The sequence below is a fragment of the Eubalaena glacialis genome, chromosome 6, assembly GCF_028564815.1.
Source record: "Eubalaena glacialis isolate mEubGla1 chromosome 6, mEubGla1.1.hap2.+ XY, whole genome shotgun sequence".
In the NCBI taxonomy this organism is placed as follows: Eukaryota; Metazoa; Chordata; class Mammalia; order Artiodactyla; family Balaenidae; genus Eubalaena; species Eubalaena glacialis.
Window position 1 is genome coordinate 42,691,357 of NC_083721.1, and position 14,842 is coordinate 42,706,198.

At 35.6% G+C, this 14,842-nt stretch overlaps 1 protein-coding gene across 2 annotated transcripts in view; it reads left to right on the top strand.

Moving 5' to 3' along the window:
• Positions 1-9,870, top strand: part of EPHA3 (EPH receptor A3) — a 359,795-nt gene extending 349,925 nt beyond the window's left edge. For both annotated transcript variants that reach the window (XM_061192991.1, XM_061192992.1), the window contains exons 16-17: positions 3,086-3,241; positions 9,765-9,870. In XM_061192991.1, the coding sequence (XP_061048974.1) occupies positions 3,086-3,241; positions 9,765-9,870 (262 nt within the window). The remainder of the gene's footprint in view (positions 1-3,085; positions 3,242-9,764) is intronic.
• The last annotated feature ends 4,972 nt before the right edge of the window (positions 9,871-14,842 follow it).

The window sequence follows — 14,842 nt, forward strand, 5'->3', positions numbered from 1 at the left end:
GGATCCAATGTTATATCTAATGTTGGCCAATGACCAAGGCTATGTCATTCATGATGGTCATACAAAACAACCCAAGAATATTGTATACGTTTTGGACCCCGGGTTGTATATCTATATCTGTAATTCCTCAAGTTCTTAGGAAAAAAACATAAGCAAGACATTTTCAATGATTTAAAAAATAAACTTTTTTTTCTTTTTCAGGTGGGTAATTTAAAGAATCATAGAAAATTATTTATGTATATGTTCCAGAAGAGAATAACGTATAAAATGCTATATTTATATTTTATGATGTTCTAGGTATTCCTAAAGGAAATAAAATTAATGCTTTGTAAAATAGTACCTAATTTCTGTTTCTTTCTTTCTCTTAGATAACCTGTGAGGATTAGTTAAAACTAAACCGTAACACATAATACAAATTACAAACTCCATAATTTTAATTTTTAATTTATAATTCAAACACTTGAGATAGAGAGGATTGAAGCAGTTGAATTTAGTCTAATGGAAAGAAGTTTGAAAAGTGCTCCACATTCAGCTGTCTCCACTTCACAAATCTTGACAGGGAGGGAACTAGTTATTAATCTATATTTTCCACAGAGCATGCAAATATAGGCAGAACCAAACTGTCATGTTCTCAGTGTTTTCTTAAGCTGAGCACTAAAACTGTGTTAAATTTTCATTTTTATCAAATAAATAGTTAAACTTATTTTTAACTAATTAAAATTTTATTTTTATCAGATAAATTTAATGTCTCCCCATCAAAATCCAAATGAATTTACAATCCTCTCTTGTATTCCCAACAACAGCACACAGGTTCAGGGCATGCTTGTTCAGATTTCAGAATCTTAACCTCACACTTAAAGCGTGTCTTGTATATTAGGGAGTGAGTTGGAGAAATATCATCAATAGTATTGGAAATTCCACATATAAGTGATAGCATATGATATTTATCTTTCTCTGTCTGACTTACTTCACTCAGTATGACAGTCTCTAGGTCCAGCCATGTTGCTGCAAATGGCATTATTTCGTTCTTTTTTATGGCTGAGTAATATTCCATTGTATATACGTACCACATCTTCTTTATCCATTCCTCTGTTGATGGACATTTAGGTTGCTTCCATGTCCTGGTTATTGTAAATAGTGTTGCAATGAACATTGGGGTGCATGTGTCTTTTTTAATTATGGTTTTCTCCAGATATATGCCCAGGAATGGGATTGCTGGATCATATGGTAGCTCTATTTTTAGTTTTTTAAGGAACCTTCATACTGTTTTCCATAGTGGCTGTACCAATTTACATTCCCACCAACAGTGTAGGAGGGTTCCCTTTTCTCCACACCATCTCCAGCATTTATTGTTTGTAGGTTTTTTGGTGATGGCCATTCTGACCAGTGTGAGGTGGTAACTTTGATTTGCATTTCTTTAATAATTAGTGAATCATCTTTTCATGTGCTTTTTGGCCATTTGTATATCACTTATATGTGGAATCTTAAAAAATGGTACAAATGAACTTATTTATAAAACAGAAATAGAGTCACAGATGTAGAAAGCAATCTTATGGTCACCGGGGGCGGGGGGGGGGCAGAGGAATAAACTGGGAGATTGGGATTGACATGTATACACTACTATATATAAAATAGATGACTAATAAGGACCTACTGTATAGCACAGGGAACTCTATTCAATACTCTGTAATGACCTATATGGGAAAAGAATCTAAAAAAGAGTGGATATATGTAAATGTACAACTGATTCACTTTGCTGTACAGCAGAAACTAACACAACATTGTAAATCAACTATACTCCAATAAAAAATTTTAAAAATAGCAATGGAAATCTCCCAATTAAAAATTCCTTTTAAATGTGGGCAGAACTCTGATTTGTCGCTTAATTTTAGTTTTAGTTTCCACATATATTATAGGGGCATAGCATCAGTGCCTAACTAATGTAAGGATTAAAGTCCTTCATATCTGTGTGTTATGCTTCATATTGGCATATTGTAAGTGCTCATAAATGTTCAATATAATCCTTATTGCTGTTGTTGTTGTTACTATTATTATTCATCTCAAAGCAAAGGCCTTCGTAACTACTATTTACTCAAGCTCCCATCCTAAGAGGAAAGAATAAAGTGAAGGACAATCAAGTGTCCACCTGGTGACTGGTTCCAGGCTTATGAGTCAAAGGACAGTCAAAGAGGCCACTGAGAGCTGAAAAGGCAACCCAGGCAGTTTACCAATAGGATGCTTCTCTTGGTTCTTCAGGGATGAAAATATGGTTTCCTCCATTTCTTTTGTTCCTTTGATTCACCAGATCTTGCAGCTGGTCATAGATCTATAGTAAGACCTGTAATTATATAAAGCAATCCTAAAAGTTCTTGTTAATGCTGATTATATTGTGCAATAAAAGTCATAGTCACAATGTCTATCTATCTATCTATCTATCATCTACCTCTGTATATATATTATAAATCTATTTGATGTTGTCATATTTGTGAGAATTTCACTTATTGTTACTCAGCTACTTTTTTCTATTCTTTTTGTAATTTTTATTTTTAATGACATTGTGACATTATTTAAGTCTGTGCTGACTTTATGTCCTGCTGTAAGTATAGTCCAGGTTTTTCAAACTGTCCCTTAGACAGCAACCTGCACAGTGTCTACAGATGAACATCCAGTAGGCAGGATTTAATGTTGGAAACCAAATCCATCCACCAAAGCAGACAGAGGAGTATTCAGTGTGTTGTGTCAGCTATAACTGTAACCTAAATTATCACCATCTTTGCTAATGGTTAAACAAATTAAATTATAAAAGTATGTATGGATATATTTATGCTTTTCACTGGCAAAGTTTCAGTAATTTAAAAAGCAGTCGTGGGTGCAGAAGGGGAGCACTGAGACAAGATGATTACACAGTATTCTTGCAAGCTGCCAGCTTGAGCAGATGAAGACTTCATGGCAGATAAATTTCACAAATAAACAGGAACGCTACACGAAGTCTGGAAGTTCCTGCTGATGTTGGTGTCGAATTTTGACACGCAGCAACTCTGCTGACTCCTGATCTCTCTCTCATTGGTATTTTCTTTTCTTGCAGGCCATCAAACCTTCTTCTGGACCAAAGCAACGTCGACATTACTACCTTCCGCACGACAGGTGACTGGCTTAACGGTGTCCGGACAGTGCACTGCAAGGAAATCTTCACAGGCGTAGAATACAGTTCTTGTGACACCATAGCCAAGATTTCCACGGAGTAAGAATAAGTTTTGACTGAACTTTCTAGTGGACATATGTGTTTAGGATTAATGTATTATAAATACTAGATGAATCTTTGAGGTACTTAACTTTCTCCTGTAACCACTGAGCTGGATCCTGGGTCTTTGTCAAGGACACCTTCTAGATTGAGGTGTGTTGATGTGCCTTCCTCTCTCATGCTAGATCCCCACAATAGGTGTCTTCATTGAACTATGATCTCCTTCAGATAGGCCAACAGATACATAGCCACACCCGGCCCCAAAGGACCCAAGCCCCTAATTTAAAACATAAGCAGATATGGCACGATGATTTGTATATCCCCGCATTTGTGATTCTCTGTTATTTTTAACAAAGCCTAACCTCTATGGAAATGGAAAATTGCGAACTAAGTGGATAACCTCGTATATAGGGAAACATGCTAAAGTCTAAAAGTAGTTCTCATAGCTATTAAATAAACATACCATCATCTATTACTGAGTGACCTCATGCTAGAAAATAAAGTTATAAATAGGTTTAAGACATGGTTTTCCTTAAAAAAGCTTATGGTCAGTTTAGAAGAGAGAATATGCATAATTAATATATATTAATTAGTATTAATTTATGATTTCATGTGTTAAAAGCCGGTAATAATCAAGTATAATATGCTATACATCTTAGACAGCGGTCCTGTGGTACAATAGGGATCCTTTGGTAATAGGAATTCTTTGATATGAGAAACCCATGGCCTTAAGGAGAGGGGATTGATAAGGAATCAAGAGAACACAGTGAATAATCCATAAAATTCATCCTCATTCACCAGGTATGCTAATTGGGAACAGGAAGTGAAAAACTGAAAGCCATATTCTTCATCTCTCTGTGAACGAGAGACAATTTACTTCACTTTCCAATGAGACTGCATCATTTTTTCTTTTTCTACACAGTGACTTTTTCTGTTTTCCCATGCACATAGCTGAAAATGCCTCTCTCAACCCTAGATCATACAACCTTGGTATGCCACTCAACTGACCAGGGTCCAACTCTCTTTCTTCTAAGTCCCCCGGAGAGACATTCTGATGGCCTCAGTCTTGCTTATAGACTGGCTTCTCCAAAGTCATGTTTGCCATGAGCTCATCATTTCTATTCAAAGGAGGTAGAGTGAGACAGCATGAACTTGACGCTAGGGATCCTTTTCTGAGGGTAAGATAAAGGACTGCTCCAAAGAAAGAGGTTTTGTGTGGGGCAGATACATCAAAAGTTGTCCACAATTTTGTAGCTTGCAAGGTCTGTTTGGAAACTGTATCCATCTTTGAGTCAAAATCTTCTATCTTTGGTCTTTGTTACATTAAATAAACCCTTTTGTGCTCTCAAGTTCCTTTAAGTCATATCCAATATTTGAATATTTAAACGTTGTTGAATATTTAAGGACTTTCATTGTCATCTTGTCAATCATTTAAACAAAATCACTTTGGAGAGCTATAGATTAGATGTCAAAAAGGGGTGTGTAGTGTAATTAATAGAGATACAAGTGCCTAACAAATGGGTAAAGAAGTTTACCATTTATGGTATAGCATCCCATTCAGAAACACAAACATCACAAAAGGATCTATAGCAAGGGTATATTACTATTGAAGAGGAGAATTTGTTCTTAGAAAATAAACTCACACTAGTCTACTTAATATGTGTTGGCATTCCTGTTTAAAATAGAATGTAGTATCTGTTGAATAGACTTCTGACCCAATCGACAATGTGTTTTGGGTTTCTATGGTAGTTATTTTGATCAGACACAGTCCCAGGATATATTAATGCATTTAAATATTTTTATAAGTTCTTATTTTAGTAATGTAAACAGTTTGGGTTATGATATACAAGAAACCTGCTTCAGAGCACAGAAGCAGAGCAAAGAACAAGCACAAAGTTAAAATTTTCTACACCATTGCCAGATTTTCAAAGGCAAATGTTTATTCTCAATAAAATATCAACACTCAGAGCTTTTAGATAATGGAACACTGTATTGAAGTGGATGAAGCAGAACATTGTTAATATGATTAACTGCTAGCTCACAATTTTAATATAGTCAGACATTCTAATCTATGACTATGGTCAGAAAGCTATTTGCTTAAAAATGTAAAGTGGCAGCCTTTGTTACACTTCCAAGTTAGGGATGTATTTGTCTCAACAGTACAGTATTGGATGCTAAGCTCTTTTTGGCTGGTGAGAATATTTTCACTTAATTGTTATGATTGTTTAAACAACCTGTGAGTGTACATTCATGATGAATGAAAACTGATTTTTCCTAAGAGATTCGGCTCTTTTAGCTTTGCCCTTCACACTGAGCCAGATGGTTTCAGATCTCTCTGTATTTCAATGTTCTTTCTTCTGTCCTTTCTCCTCAATTCAGGGACAACGTAGAATTAACATTTACTGACCTAAAACTCCTTGAAAAGAGTTGTTTACTTCTTGGGTCTCTGCAATCGCTACCTCATACCCACCCTTGTTTATATTATAAAAACGAGAATTAAAAAATATTTAATACACTAAAAATTTGGAAAAATTTAGTGAGGCAACATTTTCACCTTAAATGCTGTAAAATATTTAACTCGATATTTCATTCTTCCTTTTGCAGTCTTAGGTTTGTTGTTTGAATTTGATTCCTTCCAATCCCTATTTTCTTTGTGTCTTACAGAGTCAATTCAGAAATGATTCCCTTGACCAAATAACTCCAGAGATTCTCCTAGAATAAGACAGAGATACTTTAAAAAGGATATTACATTTGTTTTTTACTCTCCAGACTATCAATCATAGGAAAAGGTCAAGAGTTTCGTACTCAAATAAATATTAACTTATTTCAATTAGTTTAGGGATCTCATTTTTAGGCCAGCTACTCAAGTCATCTAATTTTCAAATAAAATTTTTTTAAAATGTGCAGTTTTATTCAGTCAACATATTTCTTAAAAATATTATTTCATAGCCTAGGATGGATTTAGGAAGGTTAATGTGAGAAGGAAAGAGAGAATGAGAAAGGGCAAGAGTGACTGTAGAAACTGGAGAGAGAATTAAGTGTGTGGAATGAGTAGGAGGCAGATTGATTGCTACATGTGATTATCCTGCACCCTTGGATGCCATTTTCAAAGTGTCATCACCTATCCTTTTGCCTTTGAAGTACCAGATAGCTTATTAACCTCTGGTCTCGATCTTGAGCTGCTCTTTAGTCTTGAACTTTTCCACTGCTCTTCTGAATAGGGTAGTCCTAACGAGATAAGCATATGGGGAGTGTTACTGAGACTACAGCAGCTGGATGTTTAGAGAGATTTTGGACTTGGCAGGGTGGTGGGTAGAACACATTTTGGTAGGGGGAAAAGAAGGTAGAGGGTACATAAAAACTCAAGTTAAGGCATAACCTAAAGGGATAGTTACTGTAATTCCCTTTTCCGGTATAATCCTTTGCATCAAATATAAACAAAATTATGTATCTACTTGCTTATGTTGGGTTCCCAGACACTGAATCTGAAACAGTTTTATGCAGAAGATTTCTTCAGGTGCCCTTGGGACATACATCCATAAAGAAGTGATAAGGGGGCCTTGGACTGAAGGAGAAGACTCAGTCCTACCTACTGGAACAAGAGTCCTAGAGCTTGGCTGGCCCTTCAGAGTTGTCCCAAGCTGGTCTGCGAAATTGCAGCATCTGATTTTTTCCAGTGGCCAGGGTATTGGTGCTTCAGTTCCAGAGGGGAAATAAGGGCCAGGCATCATAGCATATATTACTATGTTTAAATTTCTCAATGAGCTCAGGAAATTAGTATATTACCTTGGAGCATTTTTTTTTCTCTGCTTTCCATGATTACATTTTCTTTTTTAAGCTTGTAAAGAAGGGGAAACTGAAGAGACAGAGAAAAAAATCAGGAAGTTATAAAAAAATATGATATAGAATTGGAAGAAAGATGAGAGAAGACATACAAAAACAGTGAGGATCTATTGATTTATATACATTTATATCTGTCCTGTTTTCTAGCTCTTAGATTCATAACCTGACTTTGTTATAGTTTGAGGATGACTAGGGAAATGTTTGTTGTTCATTTTAAAGATAGATCCATGGTATCCTTATAAAAGAATCAAAATCCTGTAGAGCACACATTCTCAAAAGCAGGGGTCAACATATATAGACTACGTTACTCTAAGCGAAGGTTTCATTATCCACAGTTACACAAAGGGCGGCAAGCTTGATGTCACCATAGCTCCCCACTAGCCTTCTTGGTGAAGCAAGGTAGCTGAAGACTGTGATCAGAGAGGACCTCAGGCAAAATACAAGTTGTCCATAGAGAATTTATCAGACCCTTGAATGGCAGCAGGGGGGTAACCTGTAGGGCATCAGGATTTCATCCCCAGCTCAGGTGATAGGAATGCAACTGAGCCTTAATTACTATTATGCAGCAGATGCTTAAATAATGTGTAAATTGCTTCTTAAGTAGTTACCTATTGTCTTCTTGCACACCTTTATTGCTTGGGAACTCCTTTTTTTTGAATTTTATTTTACTTTTATATAGCAGGTTCTTATTAGTTATCTATTTTATACAAGTTAGTGTATATATGTCAATCCCAATTTCCCAGTTCATCCCACCACTACCAACACCACCACTCCCCCCGCCCCTCCCCGCCCCAGGGAACTCACTTCTTAAGAAATCAATTAGTTCAATTCAGTGAGGTTGAATTCCCAATTTTTCATTCTTTTTTTAATGCTCAATATAAAGGGGCTCCATCTATGTGTGTGCGTGTATTTGCATGTGTGTACTTTTCCTTCTTTCCACTTTCAGTTTGCCTAGCACTCCTTGCCAAGTGACACTTAATCCTCTATCAATTTCCCCAGATAAACATATTTTGGACTATCGATTCACTCTTTAGTAAGTACATGTTGAGCCCCGGCTAAATGAGAGTCATTGTTCAGGGTGTGGTTGATAAGCAGAGTACAAAACTGACAAGAATCCCTGTTCACATGGAATTCACTTTCTTGTGGGACAAGATAGAGAGTAAAGAAAATAAATCAGGAAAAAATGGCAATATGCTGGATGATGATAAATGCTTTGGAAGAAAATGAAACAAAAAAGAAAATAGGAAGTGCAGGTATGAGTGCAGAGAGGGTTTACGATATGAAATAGGAGGATCAGGGAAATCTCGTAAGAGGGGGATGTTTGAGTAAAGACCTGAAAGAGATGAAATGTATGAATGAATTACTTAAATCAAGAATAGTTAATTAATCATTTGCACATGTTTCGCTAAGTCTTTTTTCCCCCCCTAAATGAAATTCTATATGTTCTTATAATCTTTATGTTAATGCCTGGTTTCTGAGTTTTAACTATTTTAAATTTAATAATTTTGATCAATAGAGAAATATCCTTGCCATTTTTTTCTACTTTGAGAGAACTTTCTATTTTAAAGAAATTGTTCCAGTTCTCTATGGCTGTACAACAAACTGCCTCAAAACTAAAAGGCTAAAACAACAACGATTTTATTGTGTACACAACGTCGTGAGTCATGAATTTGGGCAGAGCTCAGCAGGGTGAGTCTTCTGCTCTGGTGTTGGTATTGAATTAGGTATTCATCTAACATGCATCTGCTCTAGTCCGGAGGGCTTGAGATGGTTCCACTCTTGTCTGCCTTGGTGCAGAAGCTTCCTATAGCTGGGTCTGTAGACCAAGTGCTTACAGATGACCTCTTTGATATCATAGTCTCAAGGTAGTCATACTTGTCACATGGCAGCTCTGGGGCCTAGAGAGGGTGTCTCAGGAGAGAAGAGGTGGAATCTGTTAGTATCTTAAGATCTGAGTGCAGAAACTGATACAGTGTCACTTCAAACGTATTCTGTCCGTCAAAGCAGTCCCCAAACTGGCCCAGATTTAAGGGAGACAGGTAATGCCCCACAAGAATGTGTGACCATCTGCATTAGTTTCCTAGGGCTGCCATAACAAATTACCACAAACTTACTGGCCTGAACAACAGAAATTTATTTGTTCACAGTTTAGAAGCCAGAAGTTGGAAATCAAGGTATTGGCTATGCCACGCTTGCTCCAAAGTCCAAAAGAAGGAATCCTTCCTTACTTCTTCCAGTTTCTGATGGATCCCAGCAAAGTAACTGCAATCTCTGCCTCCATCTTTACATGGTCTTCTTCTCTGTGTCCCTGTGTGTCCTCTTTCTCAAATAAGGATAGTCTCACTGGATTTAGAGTCCATCCTAATCTAGTATGATCTCATCTTGACCCTTCTCTTAATTACATTTGCAAAGACCCTATTTCTCAATAACGTCACATGGTGAGGTTCCAGATGGACAGAAATTTTGAGGGGAACACTATTCAACCCACTGTACCATCTATATTCTTCCACTAGAGGTAGAATAGTCAGGATATAATACACAAATGGTGCAAAAATCAGAAAATTATGTCTAAAGCATTGGGATCTATAATTGCACAAGCTTTGTTAATTGAAAATCTCCTACTTACATACTATCCAGGAAACCATGATTCTCACCAGAAATTTTCTCCTTTTTTTTACAGTGACATGAAAAAAGTTGGTGTCACTGTGGTTGGGCCACAGAAGAAGATCATCAGCAGTATTAAAGCTCTAGAAACACAATCAAAGAATAGTCCAGTCCCAGTGTAAAGTGCTATTTCTGGAAGGAGGTGGTGGCTGTGGAAGATGTGGCGTCACTCTGCAGACAGATGTCAACACTGGAAATACTGGTGGACATTCCAAGCCCAATAAGACACTCAGATACGAGTACAAATGCCTTAAAATGGAATTGAAAAGCTCTTTATTTTCCCCTATCATTTAGTGGATGGGTGGGTGGGTATATTTTGTTTTGTAATTGCTTTTTGATATTAGTTGATGGATTAAATCAAAATTCTTCAGCGCAAAATGATGAACTAGCATAGAGCCATTGATCATAAACTATCATAAAAGCAAAACAAATGAAATAACATAATGAACATGGTGGCTCTGTTTACAAATAGCCGCAAAAGAAAAGACTTGTGATATTTTTATACACAGAAGAAATCTGTAACAGGTATTTTGTTTCTTTAAAAGCAAGCAAAATAGAGGAGTTCATACCTCGAACTATCTGGCCATATTTACTACCTTTTCATTGTATTATTCCCTTTCATCTGTTAAAAGGCATATGGAAATGAAGTTTGTAGTTGTTTTAAGTACTACACATTTTTAATTGTTAGCTTCCTTAAGTATTACCATGTAAAAAATGTTTTAATTTTGAAGAAAAGTACATATTTATTTTCTTTTGAATTGTTTTTATTGTTTTCTATTTATGCCTTGATGATTTAATTTGGATTTGTGACAGTCAAGTGCCAAATGCTCTCTCAAATTGTCAGCAGTAGGAAACATAGAAAATGATGGGTTTCTTTCCAGATTTTTTGAACCATCCACTTATATGTATCTATATCTATATACAAAAAGAAACCAAACCCTTTCCTTGTTCATACACTAGCCAAATCTCTCACAGTCTGAATTATTCCATCCATTTTTGTCTCTCCATTTTATAATAAACTGTACACTCCTAATTTAGTGTAATATACTGGATTGTGTGTAATGGATTCTCAATGACATACCTGCCCTGCTCTGGTGCTTAGGAGACCATCAATTCCTTCCATTAGTAAAAGAGCTACGTTAGAACTCCTGAATAGAGAATAGCTACACTGGAAAGGATTGGGATCCTATTTAGATTGCTGCGTTAATTGGCAATATAGCCTATAAGCTGAAGCATGAGTCAAAAAATCTCTTGCTGACTGGCTTTGAAATGCCACTTAATATCTTTGCTTAAACTTGTTGAGCTATTTATAGAGAATGATGATAACTAAACTACTCATCTGCCTCACTGGGGTTTTGTTAAATTAATTAAACATTGTCATCATCAATAGCAAGTATTATTATCTTTAAGAGTCTCTGCTGAAATGCACCTATTGTAGTTTTGGTGTATATCTTAGAAGCACTGAACTTCTTGACACTTATTGAACATATAATTTTCAAAATAGCTGGTTGTCTAGCAAGACTCAAAATCTGGAAAGATCTCTTACTGCAGGAACTTACACTTACTATTCCATAAAGGTCAAATATGAGCATACTCATTAATATTTGAAATATATACCTGGTGGAGATCTAGCCATAATATATTGTGAAGCAACATTTTAGCTATATCTATATTCTTTCTAATGCTGATATGGTCATGTTATTGGAATAAGAAATGCATATGTCACAAAATAGAATGGATAAAACAATGCCGCAACCTTTATGTTCTTATGCAAAATGGAACACTAACACAGCTTACAGTCACAGATCAAAATTCACAAGTGCTAATCTATTGTAAATTTAGTGTAATAAGGCTTAGGTTGTGTTCCTCATATATGAAATTGTATCTCAAATTTCTGCAACATTCCTTATAGTCAAATCATCCTACTAGAATTATGTATTGGGTGTATAAGAGCATGAACCTTTTAAAAAGATATATGTGATTATGAAATTAATTACAAATTTCACTTAAGCCTACTAGAAGCAGCTAAAAAAGCATTTTTAAGCAAACATTTTGTGTTGTGGAATGTTAGATTGAGATCTGAATCTGGCTTCAATCTCATTTTTTTTCCAGACTAGCATTTACTTTCTTAGGTACTCATCTGTGCATACGCAACAAAATCTGTGCATTTCATGAGCTAATAGAAGTTGAGGATTGTTGAATCTATTTCACTTACTTTGGCTGTGGTTTCCATTTGAAAGTTGAGATTGTATACGCAGTATATTGCTCTTCATTTTTTCACTATTTTTCTATCTGACCTCTTATAAATTTACTTTACACAATCCTTACCCTGTACATATGTAAACATAACAGTGTATGATTCTTAACCGTGGAGTAGAGGTACTAGAATGTTAATGGCCATCTCTTTGTACAGAAACTGCATTGGCTTTCAATAAACATGAAACCACAACTCCTTCGCAACGTCATGTACCATATTATCTGTTTTGTATCTTAAATTTGTTTTACATATATTATTTATTTCTGGTAACTTGCCCACTTTAAGCTGTACTAAATATCAAATAAGCCATGTATAAATGTGATATGATTGGCAATATATATGTACTTTAAATTTGTATCTTCAAAACATTACTCATTTAGTTTATGTTGTACAATGTAGATGGCCTCTTACTAATGTAAAATGATTTGTAGTGGAAACATTTATATTTTTATAATAAACATAACAAAAATATTTTTTACAGATTGGAATAAAGAAGTGGTCTTTGAACCTTTTTTAAATATTATAAAAATATGTGCTTATTTAAACAGCAAAATAATGAAATTTATGTAAGTCAAGAAGAATGTGCTCTGTTTCTTTTTTCTCCATTAGTGAGGAAAGATTGGTGTTATGTTATCCACATTTTTTTTGTTTAAATCTCATTATCAATCAGCTAGAAAAATAATCAGTAAATATTATCTTTATGGTTAAAAAACACAACTGTATTAGGTAGTTCTCTTTCAATTGCAAGTGATGAAAAACAAATAAATAGCTTAAAGAAAATAAGGAAATTTTCAGCCCACATGACTGAAAAGTCTGGACATAAACTTCCTAGCTGAGAAATCAGGAACAGATGGTTCCAGGCATGTCTTATTCTTTTTCTTTTTAACTGATCCTATTTTTTCTCTCAACTGGGTTAATTTGCAAACTACAGTTGATCCTTGAAAAACTTGGGTTTGAACTGCGTGGGCTTGCTTATCACAGATTTTTTCAATAAATACGTACAGTACTACATGATCTGTGGTTGGTTGAATCCACAGATGTGGAACCATGGATATGGAGGGCTAACTATGGGACCAGAGCATCCTTGCATTTTGATATACACCGTGGGGGATCCTAGAACCAATTCTCATGGATACCAAGGCATGATTGTATATCTTTTTTTTTTTAACATCTTTATTGGAGCATAATTGCTTTACAGTGTTGTGTTAGTTTCTGCTGTATAACAAAGTGAATCAGCTATATGCCCATATCCCTTCCCTCTTGCATCTCCCTCCCAGCCTCCCTATCCTACCCCTCTATGCGGACACAAAGCACCGAGCTGATCTCCCTGTGCCGTGCAGCTGCTTCCCACTAGCTATCTATTTTACATTTGGTAGGGTATATATGTCAATGCTACTCTCTTACTTCATCCCAGCTTACCCTTCTCCCTCCTTGTGTCCTCAAGTCCATTCTCTACGTCTGTGTCTTTATTCCTGTCCTGCCCCTAGGTTCATCAGAACCTTTTTTTTTTTTTTAGATTCCATATATATGTGTTAGCATACAGTATTTGTTTTCTAGTTAATATAATTCTACATTATAATCCTTGTGAGATAATTACTGTCCCTCAGTTGTTCCAGTAGAAGTCATGGGGCCTTGCTTGGCTCACAAGCCCTGTCTGAATCACTTTGGACAGGAAAATGAATGACTTAGATTGGTAGTTCTTTGTCCTGAGCCTGCCTTTGGAGATAGTGGGTGGGATCATGTGAAATTGATCCACAGGGATCAGAGATGGCAGAGTGGTTTAAGTCCAAAGAAAGTCAGAATATCATTTATGAAAAAAGAAGGAAGGAATTCTGAATGGGCCAGATAAAGCAAAAGTTAAAAACAACCAATGAACTGAAATTTCAAATAATATTCTAAGAAACACTTGATTCTTTGTATAAAGTATGTCCCTAGTCATTTGCAACCTATTTAAAGAAAATGATTATATATGAAAACCATTGCTAACTCACAATATGAGGCAAGATAAGATGAGTGATCAAGATTTCCATAGAGGTGAAGTCACAAAATAGATCAGATTTGAGTTTTCCCTGAAGGAGAAATATCATTCGATCATGTTGAGTGCAGTAGAGAATAACTTGTAAGCAGGAGATAAAGGCAGCAGGTAAAGAAGAATATATTTATTCATTCAATAACTATGTTTTAAGCACTATTATGAGACAGGTGTTTTGCTTTCACCATTTACAAGTTACTCCATTAAATTTTGCAACAATCCTGTGAATAGATTTAGCCACTTTTAATAGATGAGGCAATCAAGGCTCAGAATGTCCAGGTCACCTTCCCAAGGTAACCCTAGTAAATAGATAAACAGATAATTCAATCTAGAATCCTCTTTTTCTGTGTTCTTTCCATAATATAATTGCTACTGTAATCCCCAAAATGCTCTGGGGACAGTGACAGTGCCCATTTGCAAAAATGATTTGGGAACGGCTGTAGGTTAAGTAGACTATATGATGTTAGGAATCTGTATTAGTGTTGTAGACATGAAGCTATTCACTTACTCTAGGATGGTGGCAATAGAATATAGAGAACAGGATGCATACAAAGACACAGAAAGAAAAGACAATTAACAGAATTTACCAATTTGACATGAGAGTTGTTCCAGAGGTAAGAATCAAAGTGAATCATAAAATGTCTGGAATGTTTGTGGAAATGATGGCACTATTGTTAGAAGTAGGGAATAAGGAGAGGTTAGTTTGACATTATTAGTCTGCTAAATTTATGTTGCTAGCCAAACTTTAATAAGTTCACAATTGTTGAAGATATGAGTCTGAAGCTTTAGAAAAAAGAATTCAAAG